The 21,694-nt window shown below is 45.5% G+C and overlaps 2 protein-coding genes and 1 non-coding gene across 9 annotated transcripts in view; 2 read left to right on the top strand and 1 right to left on the bottom strand.

Annotated features, from left to right (window-relative positions):
* Window positions 1-17,402, bottom strand: part of ANKRD13A (ankyrin repeat domain 13A) — a 32,987-nt gene extending 15,585 nt beyond the window's left edge. The window contains exons 1-5 of the mRNA XM_007092348.2: window positions 17,138-17,402; window positions 6,705-6,837; window positions 5,753-5,877; window positions 2,034-2,079; window positions 738-881 (exon numbers count right to left, since the gene is read on the bottom strand). Coding sequence (XP_007092410.2) covers window positions 738-881; window positions 2,034-2,079; window positions 5,753-5,877; window positions 6,705-6,837; window positions 17,138-17,233 — 544 coding nt within the window. The 5' untranslated portion in view covers window positions 17,234-17,402. The remainder of the gene's footprint in view (window positions 1-737; window positions 882-2,033; window positions 2,080-5,752; window positions 5,878-6,704; window positions 6,838-17,137) is intronic.
* LOC122232840 lies at window positions 170-231 on the top strand. The gene has a single exon (XR_006210251.1). It is a non-coding gene; the product is annotated as a U7 small nuclear RNA (small nuclear RNA).
* A 2,695-nt stretch (window positions 17,403-20,097) lies between the features above and the next one.
* The window catches only part of GIT2 (GIT ArfGAP 2), a 52,006-nt gene continuing 50,409 nt past the window's right edge, over window positions 20,098-21,694 (top strand). For all 7 annotated transcript variants that reach the window (XM_042962970.1, XM_042962963.1, XM_042962972.1 and 4 more), the window contains exon 1: window positions 20,098-20,283. In XM_042962970.1, the coding sequence (XP_042818904.1) occupies window positions 20,232-20,283 (52 nt within the window). In that variant the 5' untranslated portion in view covers window positions 20,098-20,231. The remainder of the gene's footprint in view (window positions 20,284-21,694) is intronic.

The following is a 21,694-nucleotide window of genomic DNA, read 5'->3' as shown; positions in this document are numbered from 1 at the left end:
AATGCCACTTTTCTCACCCTCTGATAGGAGGATCATGCCTTCTTACAGAGGGGATATAAAGAGATACAAGACAGAGTCTCAAATTCTGGGCTCAGGAATGTGGGACATTCCAAATGGTGACAGTGTTTGGTGGTAATGATAGGGGCTAGAGAATGAACAGAACTATCCAAAGTGTTACAGCTCCTTTAGAATTTGTCTAGCAGGCTTTCCGGTCCTTACCAGAAGACCCCTTAAAAACAAACAAACAAACAAACAAACAAAAAAAAAAACCCCAGAGAAACAGAGAGAGAGAGAGAGAGAGAACTATCCAAAAAAGAAATAGAGGAATTGAGAGTTGAATAATTAACAAGAATAACCAACAAAAACAAAAAACATAAAACACATGCCCCAGACAGTATCAGATAAGGTACAGGAATGCAAACACATTTTGATGGTTAAAAATCACTCTTGTCGGGGTGCCTGGGTAGCTCAGTCAGTTAAGCGTCTGACTTCAGCTCAGGTCATGATCCCACGGTTTGTGGGTTCGAGCCCTGTGTCTGGCTCTGTGCTGACAGCTAAGAGCCTGGAGCCTGCTTCGGATTCTGTGTCTCCCTGTCTCCCTTTCTCTGCCCCTCCCCTGCTCAAGCTCTGTTTCTCTCTCTCTCTCTCTCAAAAAGTAAATAAACAAAAAAAAAATTAAAAATCACTCTGTCACTTAGTGTGAACAGTGATTATGAAAACTGAATAGAATCACTCACCTTCTCCCTTAAATATAAAACTGCGCCTCCCTCTTATCCAGCTCATGTTCTCAAATCCCAGCAACGTGATATCCACACGCAGTTTGGCACCACTTTTCCAAATGCGACAGACATCATTCGGGCATATTCTGGAAACCAAGGGCACTGGAGAAGAGAAGTGTACTACTGAGGAAAAACTCGAGGGCCAAGCAGAGCACACAGGCCCAAGGAATCAGGATTCCAGCTTTAATAATAAAAAGACAGGAGCGGCACGCATGACGGTGACCCTCAGAACTGGGTGTGGCTCCCCCACTTACAATAGGGAAGCCACTTTTCAAAACTAAAAACGGACCTTTTGTTCTGTAGCTCTTTATGGAGGGGCAGATGTGTCTTTGTCCAGACACATGAATTTCCCAAGGACATCCCTGATCCCAACACGGACCTGTCTTTTTGACCATCATCAGGGCTACCGAATGTGTCCATCTGGCCTTCTTGCTCACATATGCTGCTCCTACCACGTCGCTGTGCCCTAACACACTGGCATATCCGCCCCTCAAAATATCAAGCCTAAAATATCTGAAAAATGCAGATATGTGCATGAGAGAAGAACTTGTGAGTTTTCCAGAAGAACCTGAAGTTCTCTTCTTTCCCATACTTTTTTACTTCATTTAAATGTTTCATTACGAATGTGACTTCTTGCCTGGAAGGGAAGTCAGAGTGAAATGGCTGGCAGCCTGGGAGTTAGGAGCTGTTATTAACTGATCTACAAGGAATAAAAGTGGAACATCTATGAAAATTACTGTCAGTCACTTTGCCTTACATAAGATTTTGGAGCAATACATCCACTTTGTGAAAAATCAAGCTATTCCAACATCCATCTCCTCCTCTTCTTTCTAATAACAAGTTTAAAAGAAGCAAGTTGAACCACATTAGGAAATGAGTAATAAATTACGGTAAATCTTCTTACTAAAATTGTAGCCATTTAAAGTGACATCTTAAAAAACTAATAATATGGACAAGTGTCTCCTATTAAGTGACAAAAGTGGAGAAAAAACTGTCTCTATATTATATTTACAGATACTTGGGAGAAAAATCTCTGTGTGTAGGGGCAAAAACGAGAAGGAAAACATCCAAAGCATTAACAGCTTAAGTTGTGCTTAAGTGAGACTATAGGTGACGGTTTTTCTTTATTTTTTTACTATGCATTTCTTAGACTTAAAAATATATACACATTAAAATCTTAGAAAGGAAAAATAAACTTCTATTCAGGGTCAATACATCTGGAAACAAATAAATTTTAAGCCCAGAGCCACTCACCCCAGCTGGTGAATTCCCATTTCATCTGCACATAGAAATCCGGAGCCTGAAGGACAAAGGTTTAAAGTAAATGACCCTTGGCGCTATAAACTAAATGCAAACATGGTAAGGGTTAATGAGGTTTTAGAGGGGGAGGGGGAGAGAACAGAGAAAATAAGAAGAAACATAAAATGCAAACCCGTCAAAAATAAGTGCTTATTTTATACGCAGGCTGATATTTTACCTCGATATAAAGTATGTCTAGACAGTCAATAAAGTTAACTGAAGGCAACAAGGTTAGAGGGGGATAAAATCAAATCTGATTTAGGACAGTCTGGTTCCTAACAGTAGCAGAGAGATGAGCCTGGAAGATGGGCTTACGCACTGCCATGCAGTGTGGGTAACAGACTGTCCTGGGCAGCGAGAAAGGAATGTCAAGTCCGTCTATTCTACAGGGAACTTGACTGTAAAAGTTTGTGTGCTGGCAAGTGCTTCATATTCACTGGACCTCGAAACCAGAAGAGGCTGCCAGCCATCACTTCCCCAGGAAATTGATTTTCCCTCCAGTTAAGAGACTTCTGCCCTCATTTTCCTCTTAAACTTTTAGTACTTGGCTTTATAAAATTTTACACCACCAGAGCAGCCCTGTTTTAGGATGACTTTCTGACCTACCATGAATTCTGTAATTTTCTTTTAATGTTTATTTATTTTTGACATAGAAAGAGTGTGCACACATAGGGGGTTAGGGGGTTGGGGGTGGGGAGGAGGAGAGAGAAAGGAAGACAGAGAATCCAAAGCAGGCTCGGTCAGCACAGAGCCCGATGTGGGGCTCGAACCCACCAATGAGATCATGACCTGAGCCAAAGTCGGATGCTCAACCAACTGAGCCACCCAGGCGCCCCTGATCTGCCAGGAATTTTTACAGAAGGTTCTTGGAGAGCTCTTAAGAAGTCCAGCAGTTACCATCCAAGAAGAGAAATGCTAGAAATCCCAGATGTTGTTCTGTTCCTTCCCACCCCCGTGGTTTGTCAGTTTTTACAGGACAGGACAGGAAGGGCAAGGATCTAGCCTAGAGTAAAACCAGAATTCCAGTGATGGGCAAAGGCCCTCTGAGGGGCAGCACACAAGAAAAGGTGGGCTTGTTTTAAGGAGACTGTTGAAAGACAAAATGTCAACCACAGCATCTCGTGCCACTGAGCACACAGGTCATTCACAGGCTGTCTACACCTTCAAGCAGAGAGCACAGTACAATGCAGTTTACTGCTATGGATCAATACAGGTAAGAAAAGAAAGTCCTTTACACTGAATTTTTTAAAACAGGGTGAGTCCACATTAAGTCATTTGCTGTTTTGCTGAGTGGGCAGATGTGTTTTTAGTTCCTCCTCCGGTACGTTAGATAAGAAAACAATAAACCCACTTGGTCTTTGCACACCAGACACAACTGTTTAAAAACAATGCATACAACCATTTCGTATTTCATGGAAGGATTCATGCAGCCCATGAAGAAGGAGTATCTCTAGGAATGCTTTTGCTTGAGTGTCATACAAATATGTCTTTAAAAAAGAGTGCTCACAGCAAAGGAAACAATCAGTAAAACTAAAAGGCAACCAACAGAATGGGAGAAGATATTTGCAAACAACATATCAGACAAAGGGTTAGTATCCAAAATCTATAGAGAACTTATCAAACTCAACACCCAAAAAACAAATAATCCAGTGAAGAAATGGGCAAAAGACATGAATAGACACTTCTCCAAAGAAGACATCCAGATGGCCCAACTGACACATGAAAAAATGCTCAACATCACTCATCATCAGGGAAATACAAATCAAAACCACAATGAGATACCACCTCACACCTCTCAGAATGGCTAACATTAACAACTCAGGCAACAACAGATGTTGGTGGGGATGCAGAGAAAGAGGATCTCTTTTGCACTGCGAACTGGTGGGAATGCAAACTGGTGCAGCCACTGTGGAAAACAGTGTGGAGGTTCCTCAAAAAACTAAAAATAGAACTACCCTACAACCCAGCAATTGCACTACTATGTATTTATCCAAGGGATACAGGGGTGCTGTTTCAAAGGGGCACGTGCACCCCCACGTTTATAGCAGCACTATCAACAATAGCCAAAGTATGCAAAGAGCCCAATGTCCATCAATGGATGAATGGATAAAGAAGATGTGGTATATATATACATATATATATATATATATGTATATATATACACACACAATGGAGTATTATTACTCGGCAATCAAAAAGAATGAAATCTTGCCATTTGCAACTACATGGATGGAACTGGAGGGTATTATGCTAAGTGAAATTAGTCAGTCAGAGAAAGACAAAAATCATATGACTTCACTCATATGAGGACTTTAAAAGACAAAACAGGGGAACATAAGGGAAAGGAAACAAAAATAATATAAAAACAGGGAGGGGGACACAACAGAAGAGACTCATAAATATGGAGAACAAACTGAGGGTTCCTGGAGGGGTTGTGGGAAGGGGGACGGGCTAAACGGGTAAGGGGCATTAAGGAATTTACTCCGGAAATCATTGTTGGAGTATATGCTAACTAATTTGGATGTAAATTTAAAAACATTTAGGGGCGCCTGGGTGGCGCAGTCGGTTAAGCGTCCGACTTCAGCCAGGTCACGATCTCGCGGTCCGGTCCGTGAGTTCGAGCCCCGCGTCAGGCTCTGGGCTGATGGCTCGGAGCCTGGAGCCTGTTTCCGATTCTGTGTCTCCCTCTCTCTCTGCCCCTCCCCCGTTCATGCTCTGTCTCTCTCTGTCCCAAAAGTAAATAAAAAGCATTGGAAAAAAAAAATTTTTTAAACATTTAAATTAAAATTAAAAAAAAAAAAAGAGTGCTCAGATAACGGGCAGTGACTGGCTTACTCATTGCAAAACTGTTCCTTTCCTCAACAGAGCTGTTAATTTTTCTCAAGAAATACATTGACTAAAGCTGTGCAGCGGACTTATCTGGCAAATATCTTTGGAGACATTTTGGGAAGCTCACTCATGTGCTTAAATGGAGAATAAATGACAGGAAGATTGAGGCACAGGTCCTTTCTTGTCTCCTGTTGCCCTGAGAATATTGCACAACTGACTCCTAAGAACGTTGCTGCAGGTAACAAAGACTGTCTGAAAAATGGCAGCCGTCATGCAAAATGGTCGATGAGCCTGGAGGCAAACTGCTATAAAAATGACCCTCGAGCATCACAGAGCCCATAAACCTTAATTCACAGATAACTGTCATTACTGGCCAAAAGCCACTGGGCTGTCAACAAATGAAGCCAACAGATTTGAAGTCAAAAAATGCTAATGGCTGGAGTCAACAGGTGTGGCAAGGAGAAGGTGCACACAGACATCGGAGCTCACGGGCCCTGGAAACCCCGGTACAGTAACCAATGCTCATCACAATTTCCTCAAGATGACCTGTGCTCAGAAGGCCACTGTTAAGAAGACGAGCACCCAGACAAATTAGTTGATGTATATTTGTCTTAAGCTATCATGTTTAAGTAGCACTTAAAAGGGTAGGTCTAGTGACCCAGAAACGTAATTTGTGAAAGACCTCATACATTTAGTAGATAAGCAACAATACTATTTGGTATTAAACAGAGCATGTTTATGACTCAAAAACTCTCACGAAGGTACACGTGGATGTCCAATTGTGTCTCCGGCTATGCTGTCAGCAATTGACCCACATTATGGCATGGTCAGATTTTTATGGATACCTCGAGAATCTTCTGGAGCAGCTCAGGCACCCCTTCCAGGGCCATGGACGTGTTGTGGTAGTCCCGGTGCTGCAGAACGGCGCACACCATCTCGGGGTCACCAGTGCTCACAGCCTCGTGTAAAACTAGAAACCAAAATGGTGAAACGTCATCGCCCAGTAGTCTCATGCTCTCTGACAAATTCCTCAGCCAGTCTGAAAAGAATCTACAGATCAAAGACTAACATTTTCTTCAGAGACACAGAGGCTACAGTCCCACCTCACTTTTATGACCATGGCTGCTTAAAGCTAGCTCTTAACAGTGAAAAGAAAATACGGCACTCGTAGCCTCTTGATCAAACCAACTTCAATCCTCCCCCCACACCCCCTTTCCTCCCACTGGTTCTGAAATCCTGCGTGTCTTCAGAGAGCTGAGCTGGCTTTATCTGTGTGATCGCACAACTGTGGTCACGTGGGGATCGGGCAGGTAGGGCTTATGCATCTCCTTGTTCAGCCAACATAAAATCACTCTGACCGACAGTATGATAGATAGCTTGCAGTCAAGTGAAATGCCAGGGTTTCACTGGAAAAGGCTACTTTTAGCCATAATTTGTTTTTGATTTTGCCTATGCTGACAGATTCACTGGAGTTAACATCACATTCCTCAGAGGGAGTCCGGCCTCCATACTCGTGTATGGTACAAGGGTTTGTACTCAGAGCTGCTTTCTGGATAGGAGTCACCCTCTACTGAGGGCTTCTGGCCCAAGACACAATTCTGACCATCGTGCTGCAGGCCAGCCAGCAAGCCTCCAAGGCCCTCATCAACTCACCCCGGTCCCTGGTCCCAAGAGAGAAAGAGTCTTAAGGTAAAGATAACCTGAGGACAACTATAATTGGGACTGGCCTTTATTCAGTTTGGTTTCAGATGAAAGCAAAACAAAAGGTTTTCAATTTGATTTTAAAAGTATACTTGCCTGTCCATCCCTCACGATTTTCTTTTGTAACATCTGCTTTATGTCGGAGCAAGACTCTAGCAGATTCCAAATGTCCCAGAGAAACAGCAAGGTGCAGTAAGGTTCGACCTCGTGGATCCAGAGCCTCCACATTCTGTGAAGTAAACACTAGTGTTTACAGGATCGTATACTGTATATTATATCAAAACATGGAAATGTGTTTAAGAGATAAAATTTAGTATAAAAATCGGGGCGCCTGGGTGGCTCGGTCAGTTAAGTGTCCAACTCTTGATTTCAGCTCAGGTCATGATCTCACAGTTCGTGAGTTCAAGTCCCAGGTCAGACTCTGAGCTGGCAGTGCAGAGCCTGCTTGGGATTCTCTCTCCCCCTCTCTCTGCCCCTCCTGCTCACGCTCTCTCTCAAAATAAATAAATAAGCTTAAAAAATTTTTAATTTAGTATAAAAATAGAAAATAGAATTTACACATTAACTACAGAAATATGTAGGAAAATGAATGCTTGCACATGGGCATGGTTGAAATATTAATTTGGCTGTAAATAAAGATGATAACTACTGAGTTCATTTTTCTATAAAGTTAAATGCCTAATAAATAAACGTTGGCTATAAGCCTCAGATAATGAAACACATCTTTTGCTCTCAACGGCACTCAAAGTAAGACTAAGTAAAGGCTAGGAGCTTTCATGAAATGCAGCCACCCTCTGACACAGAACATGGGGGATTTCTCAAGCATATGACAGCACTCAGGTCTAGAACAGGAAGTGTAGGACTTCAAGCAAAACTGAAAGTTCGGAAGATAATTTGGGTCAGAATAAAATTACATTCTCTAGCTGGGTTCCCACCAAAACGCCACTCTCATTACTCTGAACGGATTTCCAAGCGCCCTAACGTAGCACCATCCACGGGTCCTGTGACACATGACCTGCCAGGCGTGTATGTGGACATATTTATAGGTAAATGTGAGAACAAGCACATGCCGTTTTGGTCCATTTCCCCTTGAAGGTTTACTTCCCCGTGCCAGACACAGCGGTTTGGCTTTCGCTCTTTATGCCTATTCCGGCCTGCCCTCTGCCACCTGCGTTGGGTGGCCAGAGCCAAGTGGCAGTTTCTCTGGCGGGAGCTCAGTCTGAACGCTGAATGCTGCCTTCCAAAGATGACACTGAACGTTCTTCCAAGGACACAGTAAACTGCCATGGGGCTTTTGGGATATAAAAGTGCCATCTACTTCTTAGAAGTGCTTTCTCTTGATTTGAGATGCCAGTTGCTACGCAGCCTCCACAGATACCCAGAACATGCCACGTACTGGCCAGAGGGGAGGAGGGCAAACAGAACGAGGCAACTGCTGTCCACCAGCTACTGAACTTCCCTGCTTTGCTAATTGCATCATGGCCACTCTGCAGTGAAGACAGGAACTGTTATCGAGGAATAACAGCAGTGGCGGAAGGCATTCTGCTGAGTGAACACACGTCCTCCTGGACCAATCCCAGGCCTCAGTGTTCTCTCAGGCACTGGAATACCAACACATCTCCTGGCATGGGGCCCAGGGCACCTCCCAGGATTCCCTGGCTTTTCCCAAGGGTATGGCTTGTCTATCTCACCAAAGACTGAGAATTCCAAAGGGCCAGATCCAAGTCTCATATTTCTTAGCTTCCTCCACCACCCTAGTCTCTACTCGGCAGTAAATCATTGTTTTTAAAAAAGTAATACAGCTAAGACTTTTAACTGAGTTGAAGTTTAGCAGGAAAGAAATAATTAGCAAATTCATTATTTCCTTACACATCTGTTATATAGACTGTTTTCTCACCGAACAAGTTCAGTCTACAGGAAAGGTGTTGGGGTTAGGACACGGCCTGACATACAGGAAATGCTTAACAATATTTATCACAGAAACGGGGAAATTCTACCTAATGCAATTCACACCCCAGGACAAAACTAACATCTCAGACTAAGGATTGACACCCAAGCTCCTGGGCAACCACTAGATATGATGTGTAAAATCAAAGCCAAATACACTAAGTTGTTGGCTCTTTCCTATTTTGAACCACAGGTAAAACCATATGTATGAGATGGACAGCAGCACATTGTGTATTTTGCTAATTGTAGCTCTGAAGGGCCTCATGTGTCTCTTTCTCCTTTGAAAGGAGAGAAGGAAAGAAGAATACTACATTATGGTGACTGTTATGAAAAACAGTGGATGACTGTGCCAGGGGCACCTGGGTGGGCTCAGTCAATGAAGCATCCAACTCTTGATTTCAGCTCAGGTCACGAACCCACGGTTCGTGGGTTCGAGCCTCGTGCCTGGCTCTGCAATGACAGTGTGGAGCCTGCTTGAGATTCTCTCTCTCTCTCTCTCTCTCTCTCTCTCTCTCTCTCTCTCTCTCTCTTTCTCTGCCCCTCCCTGACTCATGCTCTCTTTCTCCTTCAAAATAAATAAACTTTGAAGTTTTGTTTTTTTTTTTAAACAGTGGACGATTAAAGTAGAAATTAGCAAAACAGGATAGCAAATCAATACAGAAAAATCAACAAAACCAAAAATTGGTTTTTGGTAAATATCAACAAAACTGACAAACTTTCAGCTAGTTTGACCAAGAAATGAAAGAGAAAAGACTCCAGTTACTGAAAGGAGGAATGAAAGAGGGGATATCACTACCAACTCTACAGAAACACAAAATATTTAAAAGGAATACTATGAACAACTGTATGCCAACTGAGTAACAGAACTTAAATGAAAGGCACATATTCCTAGACAGATACAAACTAGCAAAACTGACTGAAGAAAAAACAGAAAATCTTAACAATTTCTAACAAGTGACTGAATCAGTAATTTTTAAACTTCTCAGGAAAAAAAGTCTCAGGCCCAGATCACTTCACTGGTGGATTCTACCAAACATTCAAAGAATTAATATCAATTCTTCACAAACTCTTCCAAAAAAATGGAAGATAAAGGAAAACTTCCCACCTCACTGTATGAGCCCAGTATTATCCTGACGACAAACGCATCACAAAAAAAGAAAACCACAGCCCACTACCTCTTACAAACATAGATGCAAAATCCTCAACAATATATTAGCAAAACAAATTTAGCAACACATAAAAAGAGCTGTTCAACACCAGGACCAAGTGAGATTTATCCTGAATGCAAAGGTGGACTAACATCTGATGATTAGTGTAATGTATCATATCAATAGGATAAGATAAAATAAAAAACGCATTATCATCTCAGTAGATGCATGTGAATGTGCTCTGAAATACTAACCTTCAAAGATGATGGTATTAGAAGTGGGGCCTCTGGGAGGTGCTTAGGTCATGAGGGTGGGGCCCTCATGAGTGGAATTAGTGTCTTAGCAAAAGAGACCCCAGAGAGCTTGCCAGCCCCCCTCCCACCATGTGAGGACACAGCGAGAAAGCTACTGCTAGGAACCAGGAAGAGAGCCCTCTCCAGCCACCACACCTAATCTGCTGCACCATTTTCTTGGACTTAGAGCCTCCTGAACTGTAAGAAATTAATTTCCATTGTTTATAAACTATGCCGTCTATGGTATTTTGTTACAGCAGCCCAAACAAGACTAAGCTCTAAACTGATCATAAGCCCAGGGCACCTGGCTGGCTCAGGCAGTTAAGCATCCAACTCTTCAGCTCAGGTCATGATCTCACGGTTCGTGAGCACACAGGCTGCTTGGGATTCTTTTTCTCTCCCTCTCTCTCTGTCTCTCCCCGGCTGGTGCTGGCTTGCTCGCTCTCTCTCTCTCTCTCTCTCTCAAAATAAATAAATAAACTTAAAAAAAAATAAATTGAGGGGCGCCTGAGTGGCTCAGTTGGTTAAGTGTCAAACTTCAGCTCAGGTCTTGATCTGGCAGTTCATGAGTTCAAGCCCTACATGGGGCTTTGTGTTGACAGCTCAGAGCCTGGACCCTGCTTCACATTCTGTGTCTCCCTCACTCTCTGTATCTCCCCAGCTCATGCTCTGTCTCTCTCTCTTTCTCAAAAATAAATAAAGATTAAAAAAGTTAAATTAAAAAAAAAATAAGTTGATCATAAACCCAAATGTAAGAGCTAAAACAACAGAACTCTTAGAAGAAAAATAGGAGTACGTCTTTGTGACCTTGGGTCAGGTAAAATCTAATCAGATACAAAACCAAAAGCATAAGAGACCAAAGAAAATACAGACAAACTGCACTTCACCAGAATTGAACACTTTTGTACCTCACATGATATCATAAAAAAGGTAAAAACAAAAAACAAACAAAAAAACATTCCACAGAATGGGAAAAAAATAGTTTCAAGTCATTTATCTGATAAGGGGCTAGTATCCAGAATATATGAAGAACCTTAACTTCTCCAGAATAAAAAAGACAAATAACCCAATGTTTAAATGAAAATAGAATCGGAATAGACATTTCTTCAAAGAAGATATGCCCGTGCAAAGAAGTACGTGAAGAGAGATTCAATTTCACTAACCACTCGGGGAATGTCAATCAAAACTGTAGTGAGGTAGCACTGCACACCCACTAGGATGACTGCAGTCATGAAGACTAGCAAGTGTTGACATGAACGCAGAGCAGCTGGAACCCTCACACACTGCTGGTGGGAATGTAAAATGGGCGCAGCCAGTTTGGAAAAACAATCGGCAGTTCCTCAAAATGTCAAATATAGGGGCGGCTGGGTGGCTCAGCTGGTTAATCACCCAATTTCAGCTCAGGTCATGATCTCGCGGCTCGTGAATTCGAGCCCCGCGTTGGGCTCTGCGCTGACAGCTCCAGCCCCTGGAGCCTGCTTCAGACTCTGTGTCCCCTCCATCTCTCGCTGCCCCTCTCCTGATCTCTCTTTCTCTCTCAAAAAGAAACAAACATTAAAAAAAAATTTTACTAAAAAAAAAAATAACTCGAGTGTGGGTTAAAAAAAAAAAAAAGTCAAACATAGAGTGACCATATGACCCCACAATTCCTCTCGTATTTACCCAAGAAAAAGAAAAACACACTCATATGAAAACTTATACACAAATGTGCATAGCGGCATTATTCATATAGCCAAATAGTGGCAGGGGGGAACAAAAATATCCATCAGCTGGTAAATGGATAAACAAAATGTGGTACACCCAGACAATGGAGTATTATTCGGCCATAGAAAAGAATGAAGTACTGATAAATACCACATGTGGATGAACCTCCAAAACGTGCTACATGAAAGAAGCCAGACACAAAAGGCCACATACTGTATGATTCCATTTGTAGGAAGCATCCAGAACAGGCAATCTATAGAGGCAGCAAGTAGATTCGTGGTCGCCTGGGGCTGAAGAAGTTGAGGGGAAATCGGGAGTGATTCAGGGGGATGGGGTTTCTTTTTGGGGTAATGAAGATGTTCTGGAATTTGATAGTGGTGATGGTGACACAACTCAGCTAATATACTAAAAACCACTAAATGATACACTTTAATGGGTGATTATATCTCAACAAAGATGTTTAAACAAAAACCTACGTAAAAAAAAAAAAATCCTACGTATGTATGTGCTTTATGTAATACGTACAACTAACCTATTATCTATATACTGTTTAACGAATTGCTTAATTTCGGTTGGACTTCAGTTTGCTCCCTTGTAAACTGGGAACAATAAAAAACACCTACCTTACAGAGTTCTTACAAGAGTTAAGGCACAATACTTAACCCCGTAGAAGCACTAAGAATTAGCTCTTATTATCATACACCCACATATGGAGTTTCATATAAGCTGGAACTTTCTCCCTAACAGGGATCTGTTCAAATTTCATTACCGTTAATATAAGGGTCTCCAACCAACGACATTAGCTCGGTGGGCGAGAGCTTTTGGAATTAAACTGGAATTCACATTGGAAGCTGATCACTTTGGTTTTTCCTTTAGCTTTCTTCAATCATGAACTGTACCAAATTAAAAATGCTCACCTCTTTAAATTATAACAGTTCCCCCAAAGAGGAACAGGAATGAGAGTTCTGCACATCTCCTTCCTATGTGCTAATTTAAGCCTACTAACTTTGCTTGCTCCAAGCCTTGTTTACATCCTGCCGCCCTCCGGAGGCAGGAAGAGGCCAAGCTTTGAGTGTAGGCTGCAGAGCCAGATGACAGGCCCGCTTCCAGGCCCTGACTGGCCTCAGGTGAATTTCTCAAACCTTCTTGGCCTCCCCACCGCACCTAGCACCTCGCATGAAGCAAGTGCTTCATAAACTTTCACTGTGACCTCTTGCAGGGCCTCCGGGAAGAGGCTGCTAACTGGCCTTCCATTCTCTCAAGAGTCAACCAACCTCATTCCTGTGCATCTCAGACTGCCCTGGTCCTCTGCGGCTGTGGCCCACACTGACTCCCCCACCCCAAATCAGGCAGGAAATGGTATCCATGGGTGTAATTCCCTCCGGTGAGCCTGAGCCCCCAGGGCCACAGGAGAGTACCCGAGAGCAGGCTAGCTCTTCATCTTGGATGCCTGGCTCCTGGCAGGATGCCAGCCAACATGCGCCAACCTGAATGTGCACCCAGTGCCCGACTTGGCCTGCCGTAGACTGGGGCGAGAACCCCGGGGTGGCTCCCTGTTCAGCTCTGAGTACTGCTGCTGCCTAGAACATCCTCTTCCTCTTGCCCTGATGGTGGTGGGCTTTCACCTGCTGGCTTCCTAACTGGGGGCTGGCCCTCGAGTTGGGCCTCATCTGCCACCCTCCACCCTACTGGGTCCTGGGTCCCCCCCCCCCCGCGCCCCACCACACATATAAGGTACATTGCTGACCTTTACATATGTCCCTGTTAAGTGTTCACTCATTCTCCCAGCATCCGTAAGAAGGCCGGAGATGTTTAACAGACCTCTCTACCTAAGTGACAAACATCATAACCATGACACAAATCATCTCCACTGCACAACTTCAAGGCCCCACTGAATATTAAAGACCATAGAGCCGATGCGTTAAGAGGCACTTAATGAAGTGCTTCTGCTGAGCCAACATGGAAAGCCTTAAACTACTGCAGAGTTGGCAAACTCCACACTCCAGCTTGCAGCAAGACCTCGGGGTGGGGGCTGACTCACACACACTCACAAACGTGCCTGTCCTCTTCCTCTGGATGAACTTGATTCTTTCTGTGCTGCTGCTCTTAGAACAAAACACAATTCTTACAGCCACCCGTGTGCCTGCTTCAAGTCTCACTCGTGGGATGGAAGGAATGAAGGACCGGCCAGCAGAGGCTTTCTGGCAAACGAAACGCCAAGTGAAACAGCTGCTTGTACTGCTGGGCGACAGGAACTTTTTGTTTTTAATTATGCAGCCAGTATAGGTTCCTTGCAGAAAAACTGGAGCATACAGAAAAGAAACAGAATCACAGCAGCAATGATGACACAGGAGGTTACTCCCATTTACTATGCGGCCGCACTCTCCGATCTGTTCTGCCTTATTGTCCACAACTGTGAAATGGAGGTACTTTTATGGAAAGTAGAATGGAAGGGTTAAGAATACAGCACTAGGGCAGAGTCCAGCTTTCTGAGTCCACACCCTGGTGCAGCCACTGGCTAAGCATGCAACTGAGCCTCTCCACCTCATCTGGTCTCCTTATCTGTAAAATGGGGATCGTGATAGCATTCACCCCAGGGGATTCGGTGTGAGAATCAAATCTAAAAGTGCATATAATGCACTTTGCCACAGTGCCTGGCAAAAGAGTAGGCTTGCAGTGCTACTCTCCCTGTTTTTACAGATGAAACAATCCAGCAAGGGTGAATAACTAGCCCAGGCTCACAACGTAATCAGCATTTAACAGAGCTGCCTTTAAGTCACAGAAGTAGGAAGCTGTTGCATCATCAAGAGATCTTGACAAATAAGAAAGCAACGAAGTATCTCCTGTCACATATTTTAATGATGGCCACGTTCAACTTCTTAACCCTGAACTGGTTACATAATTTGCAGGGCCTAGCAGAAAATGAACATGCAAGGCTCCCTTTTCCAAAAAAAATAATGAGGAATTTCATGACAGTGACAGCAGAGCATTAAACCAAGCACAGGCCCTTGCTGACCACAGGTAGCACACACACCCTTGAAGCCAGCCAGCCCCATCTCGACCCCTTCAGTGGCCAAGTTTCAGGACTGAGATTAGATGATGTGGTCATGACAGTCAAGCTTTCAGGGTGAAGATGTTCTTTATGAATACACTTAACTACCTCTTATCCAGAGGAAACTGGTATACTGGGAAATGGTCTACAGTGATAACCGGTAACAGAGGCAAAACCAAATAATTAGCAAGAATGAGTATTGTTCCTTTGATTCCCTTGACAGTACAAGTACACTCCAGGAAAATCTGCTGCAAAATTATAATTCTCTCATCACGAATGTGCTTAACATTTCTCCAGGGAAGAAGCACGGAGAACTTTCAATGGACATTTTTTTTTTTTTTTACACAGCTTACAGAATGAGGAGATAACTATGCCACATTTTTTTTTTTTTAACTTTTATTTATTTTTGAGACAGAGAGAGACAGAGCATGAACTGGGGAGAAGCAGAGAGAGACGGAGACACAGAATCTGAAACAGGCTCCAGGCTCTGAGCTGTCAGCACAGAGCCTGATGCGGGGCTCGAACTCACAGACCGTGAGATCATGACCTGAGCCGAAGTCGGACGCCCAACCGACCAAGCCACCCAGGCACCGCACTATGCCATATTTTTTTAACTGTTTATTTATTTATTTTTGAGAGAGAGAGAGACACACAGACAGAGCATGAGCGGGGGAAGGGCACAGAGAGAGGGAGACACAGAATCCAAAGCAGGCTCCAAGCTCTGAGCGGCCAGCACAGAGCCCAATGCAGGGCTCGAGCTCATGAACCTGAGCCGAAGTCAGACGCTCAACCAACTGAGCCACCCGGGCGCCCCTGCCACGTTTGAGACTATAACCGAGACTGTGTTCTTATCAAACAAGTTTTTCTATAGAGAAAAACTGCACTGCACTCAAACTCTTTTCTTCATCTCCAATGAACAGAAAGCCTGCTGTTTTCAGGAATCAGTGTTGAAAAAGTATGTGGTTTAATGATGATGATGAAATTGTCTAGCAAAAGGGAGCTTAGTTCTAGGACTTTCTTTGTACTTTATCTCACTATTTCACAAGAAACTGGGGGTAGCCCCGATACTGAGGAACTGCAGATGCAAAACACAGCAGGATTGACTGGGTCATTTTTCAACTGTCCGAGGTGAGACACTTTCAGCTGAGAGCAAAGTGATGGAGGATTCCCTCTGGGCCACGTCCGGTAACAGAAAGGGAATTAAATCACCAGGTATACCGGGACACCTAATGGTGAGTCATTTACTCTGGGGGCATGATCTAATTAAGACCAATGACTCTTCCAATAAAAGTTTATTCTGTCTGGACAGAGGGTTTAAATGAAAAAAGAGCAACTTTTGACTTCCAGTGGGTGCTCAACAGATTTTTTAAGCAACACACTGGATAAAATGAAGTCAACAAGAGTTACACCAAAGTACAAATCCTTACCCTAACTGCTAAGTACGTGAGCTTGTGACTTGACTGCACCAATAACTCCCAGAATTGTTGAGGTGCCTTTAACATCCGGGTTCCTCAAGCAAAACACTACTGACATTTTGGGCCAGATAATTCTGTTGCGGGGAGCTGTCCTGTGCAGCGCAGGATGGTGGGCAGCGCCCTTGATCCCTACCTCTAAGATCCCAGTAGCTCCCATTCCCTATTTATAACACAAAAATGTCTCCATGCATTACCATTGGGAGTCAGGAGGTGTGTGTCCAAATCACCTCCAATTGAGAACCACTGCTTTAAAGAGAAGGCAATAAATAAAAGACGAGGAATCAAAGCACTTTAGGACCAGAAGGGATTTTAAGAACCCTGTGCACCAGAGATTCTCAAACTTTGGTGTGTATCATCAGCCTCCCTGGGCCAGCGAGGGAACATGCCTTGCCCAAGGTCACAGGGCGAGTTAGAAGAACCTGGACTCCAAACCCCAACCAAGCCCTTTCATACAAAAAGGGTTGGGAGGAGGGGGGTGAGGGTGAGCGGTGCGTGCTGCTCTCACCTCTTTGGGAGAGGCAGTGGAGCCTAATTTGTTAAGACCGTGCACTCTGGAGCCAGTCGGCCGGAGTTAAAATCTCGACTTGGTATTTATTAGGCGGGCGACCTTACGCAAGGCACAGAAGCTCTGAGAGCCTCAGTTTCCTTCTGTGGCAAATGTAATAAAGGTACCTACCTCCTAGGACTGTTGGAAAGGCAGTATAGATGGTTTATAAAGCCCTCGGCACAGGGCCTGGCACACAGTAAGCACTCCGATACACGTCCTACTATTACTGTCCCACGGCTGCAGAGGTGAAGAAGGGGTCTGCGGGCCCCGAAGGCAGAGGGCTAGAGATGGTCTCAGGGGCTCGAAGCGACCCCTGACTCCCCCCACCCCTCACCGTGGGCGGACCCCCGCCCCGCCCCTCACCTGGCCCCGCAGCTCCTTCTCCAGCTGCCGGTAGTCGTTGTTCCAGACCAGGAGGTGCAAGGGGAAGTGGCCGCTGTTGTCGCGGGTCGAGGACATGGCGAGAAGGCCGCAGCCGGGCCCTCACCGCCCGCTTGACAAGCCTCAGCCTCGGCGGGGTCTCCGGTGCCCGCCCGGCGGCCGGCGAGAGAGAGAGAGAGAAAACGCAGCAAGCGAGCGGCACGGTACGCGGCGGGGCGGCCTACGGGCCGGGTGCGGGGCGCGCGGGAGGTCGGGGGTCGCGGGCCGGGTCGGGGACGGGGGTCGGCCGCGCCCACCCCGCGCCCCGCCGCGCTCCCGCCCGCGCTGACAGCTCCCGAACCGACTTCTGCGGGCCGAACTGCCCCAAACTGGGAAGTGCGCGGGGCGAACCACCGCACACCGAGGCGGGGGGAGGCGAGGCCAGCCACCCGGCCCGTGGTCGGCCCGATCCCCCCTACCCCCAGCTGCGCACCGGGAAACACAGTGCAATCCCAAAACAGAGAGGAAGCTCTCTTCCTTAGCCCATGATCTCGACGTGGAAAACTCGGCCTACCCGTCACCAGCCCCTTTCCCCCTGCTCCAGCAAGCTCACATGGTTCGGCCCACAACTGGGCCTCTTCCATCGGCTCTGAGTTCAGGGGGTGACAGCGGAGGCCTGGACCAAACCATTCCAGTAACTGACTCCCTTGCAGCCTTTTTGGAACTGGGCAGTGCATGCATGATTGGCCAGAAGCCATTTTGGAAGTGGGCAACACCAAACAAATTTAAAGGAAGAATTCTAAACTCTGGAGAAGTGGCGTTAAAGATTTGCATAACAAGGAGACAGTTCTTTCTCAGGGTTTCTCAACATCTGCACGTTTTAAAGTGAGCAGTTTTCTTTCTGTGGGGGTTGTCCCGTGCTTTGTAGGATGCCTTTCTAGCCACGAGATGCCACTAGCACTCCCCGCCCCAAATGTCTCCAGACACTGCCAAATGACCCCTGGAAGAGAACCGTCATTCCCAGTTGAGAACCACTGTTCCCATCTGAACTCCGAACTGGGTTAAGATTCAAAGTTACCTATGGCAGTGGTTTATCCCACATATGAAGCTCATCTATTTTTGAAGCTAGCCAGTTGAATTTTGGATTATGGCAGAAAAGGCCATATTTGGGTAGATACTACCCAAACGTGACCACAGCTTGCAAATATTAAGTTCATTCTTTGGATTTCAACCTAAGGCACTACAGCTCTTTGATTCAATGAAGAGCCAAGTCAACTTGACAGCTACTCACCAGCGTAAGCTATTTGCACAGTTGTCTACAACGAGACCACACAGCTGGGCAAAGTTATTTAATGCATCCTGAAAGCATACCCTCCACCTCCCCTGCTTGTGCACATCCAGCTTTTCAGATGCCTGCAACAGCAGCTGTTCAAGAAGCCTGGCCTAATCCATTGTCCACACGTGTTGAGTCCAGAAGATTTGTGAGTCTGTGAACCAAAACAGGATGCAGGAGCATCAGGATGGCACCCAGAGGCTCTCACTCTGGAATGTGTGGGAATTATGCAGCTATTCCTACACCACACATTATCAAAATAGAGAGGCGGCTGGGGGCGCCAGTGTGGCTCAGTTGGTTAAGGGTTTGACTCGATGTAGGCTCAAGTCGTGATCTCAGTCATGAGATCAAGCCCCACCAACAGGCTGCTCGGGATTCTCTCTCTTCCTCTCTCTCTGCCCTCTTCCTCACACTCTCTTTCTCTCAAGATAAATAAATAAACATTGAAAAAAAACAAAAACAAAAACGGAGAGATGGACCAAAACCAGGGCTTCTTTGATCTCTTCCAAGACTTCCTATCTTTTCAGATGCTTTGTGAAATTTAATCTTTAATCTTTCTGTTCATCGTTCCATGTTTATTAAACATCTCTCCTATTCATAAGTTGAAAAACTCCACAGAATATCTAAAGTCAAAACAGTGCCTGGCCCTTAAAAGGCATCTAGGATTTGCAGAATGGAGATCACGGTTGCATTTACATACAAGACATACGATAAATATTCATTAGCATAGGGTCACATCTCTTCTCTCATGCTGATTAATCTCCCCTCACTGTGTTCAGTTCACCCCATCCCATAAATCATTGTAGGTTATTATTCTCAAAAACAAAAAAATTGAGATTAGAAAAGAATAGTAATACCAAATATCAATAATAGTGGGAGCTACTATTATTGAGTGCTTACTATGAGGCAGGCACACCACATTTTTCTGTTAAGTGATTCCATTTGTCTTTAGTCACACAGTAAATACTTAGCTCTGCAGGCCATATATGAGTTTCATGGAATATTCTTCATCCACTTCATCTTCTCCTTTTTCTTCTTTACAACGCTTTAAAAATGTAAGAATCATTCTTATGTGGCAGAACATGCAAACAAAACAAAACGAAACGAAGCAAAACAACCCGTCCCATCAGCTCCATTTTGCAGATGAGACTAAAATTGCATTCAGAGAAACATCTAACGTTCCTTATTTTACGTATTTTATTGTAGATCTACCACAACATAATATAAGCTCCATAAAGACAGGAAATTTTGTCTTCTTTGCTCAATTTTTTCTCTAGCGCTGGGAACAGTGTGTGGAACATAGATGGTCCATAAATATTTATCGACCAAAAGAATGAATAAGTGAGTGAACTTGACCAGTTATATTAAGTGACTTAACTATTGATTGCCTCAGGAAGGCTGTGGCTGCAGAGCTCTGGCCACTAGATTTTGCTGTTTCCCTTGGTATTAATCAGTGCGGGGACAAAGAATCTCCTCCAGAAAGGGAAACCCAAATTGAAGAAAACTTGCAAGCAGGGCAGAAGGTGCTGCCCTCACTCAAGATGGCGACAAGGCAGCGTGCCCCTTCCTGTCACGTGATCTGTCCGTCATCGAAAGGCCCCCTCCCCGCGCGTGCGTGCTGCGCCGCGGCTGCGAGGCGCTGAGGGGAGAGGCGCCGCCGCCAGCGCCGCCGCCGCCGCGGGGACCCGTTAGAGCGGAAGCGCTGCCGCCGCCGCCTTCGCTGTCCCCGGGACCCTGATTCCCGGCAGGTGGGAGGCGGGAGCCATGTCGAAGCGGCTTCGGAGCAGCGAGGTGTGCGCGGACTGTAGCGGGCCGGGTGAGTCTCACCGGCCAGGCCCGCTCTGCTCAGCTCTACTCTGAGGGACCCGTGCCCCGGGGCCGCCCCCTCGGGTCGGGCGGGTCCCGGCGGCCGAACCCCACACTTGGGGTCGCGGGGAGGAAGAGGCGGGGAGGCCTCGGAACGGGACCCGTCCCGGGCCTGTCAGAGCCGGGCGGGAAAGGGGGCCGCCGCCCTCCCGTCTCTCCCTCCCCTCTCATCCCCACTCATCCCCTCTCGTCTCCTCTGTCCCAGGCCGGGCGGGGAGGCTGCGGGGTCGGGGCCGCTTCCCCAACAGGAAGGGGCTTGGGCAATCCACAGGAAGGCCAATTACAGAAGTAAAATGCGAGCGTTCTCCCGGCTGCGGCCCCCAGAGGCTGCAGGTGTTCCCTCCCTCCCCTCACAGCACCCCCGGACCCCCGCCCTGCGAGGGGGCCCTGCCCAGGGTGGGCGCACTCATCGCTTCCGTCCACCGATACTCTCCAGGGGACTCCCGTAGATGATTTCCCTGCTCCTAACATCCCGGTTCCCACTCCGCCTCCACCGGGGAGAATCTCCAGGACTTCGGGGTCTTGGAAACACATCCAGCACTTGGGAGGCAGTGCGTGTCTTGAGTTTTGGGATCTGGACGGCCTGGGTTCAAACTAGGTTTGCCTGTGGGTGACCTTGGGCTGGTGATTTCATTTGGCCCGGCCTTAGTTTCCTTATTTTTCCGATGGAGATAATTGGGAGAACCACATTCAGTGGTAAGAGTCAATGAATATTCTTGGGATTATCTCATCAAAGTTTGTTTCTTTTTTGTATTGTGGTGTTTGGGACAGAACCTTTGCAGTCTCTTAAAGCTAGAGTTGAGTTTCTAAATCTTACATTAATTACAGCCTACAAAACAAACAAAATCACTGGCAAATAGACACACTTGGGGGCATTCGGGCAGGATAGGCATATGGGTGCGTTGAAAGGCCAAAGCCATTCTTCCCTGTGTAATTTTCAGATTTAGAGTTCAGATCCCTCTTAGCAATTGGAACTGAATTGACAGGTCTCTATGCTATTTTCTGTGCTTGGATTTTGAGTGCTTTGAAATTTGAAGTCATTCAAAGGTAAGATGGCTTTCTTTGGTATGTTAGTGTCCAATTAACAACCATAACGTAATCATTGCACAGCAGTGTTTTTGCAACTGCTCTGAACTTCATCTTGTCATATGGAAGTGAAGACTGATTTTAAATAGTACTGTGATAACTCAAACCTTATGTGGTTATTTCATGGCCTGTGTAGTGCAAGTGGGGTTACCAGTTTCCTTTGAAGATGGGGAGGAGGGTGGAGAGCTGAAAAAGAGGACCTCAAGTTAGTGTGGGTTATACAGACTCCATCGTATTCTCTGAAAAAGTTATTTGTTCCACTTCCTTATTTTCTT

This window comes from Panthera tigris, chromosome D3 (genome assembly GCF_018350195.1).
Source record: "Panthera tigris isolate Pti1 chromosome D3, P.tigris_Pti1_mat1.1, whole genome shotgun sequence".
Lineage (NCBI taxonomy): Eukaryota > Metazoa > Chordata > Mammalia > Carnivora > Felidae > Panthera > Panthera tigris.
The sequence above is the reverse complement of the archived record's forward strand: the minus strand, read 5'-3'. Positions and strand labels throughout refer to the sequence as shown.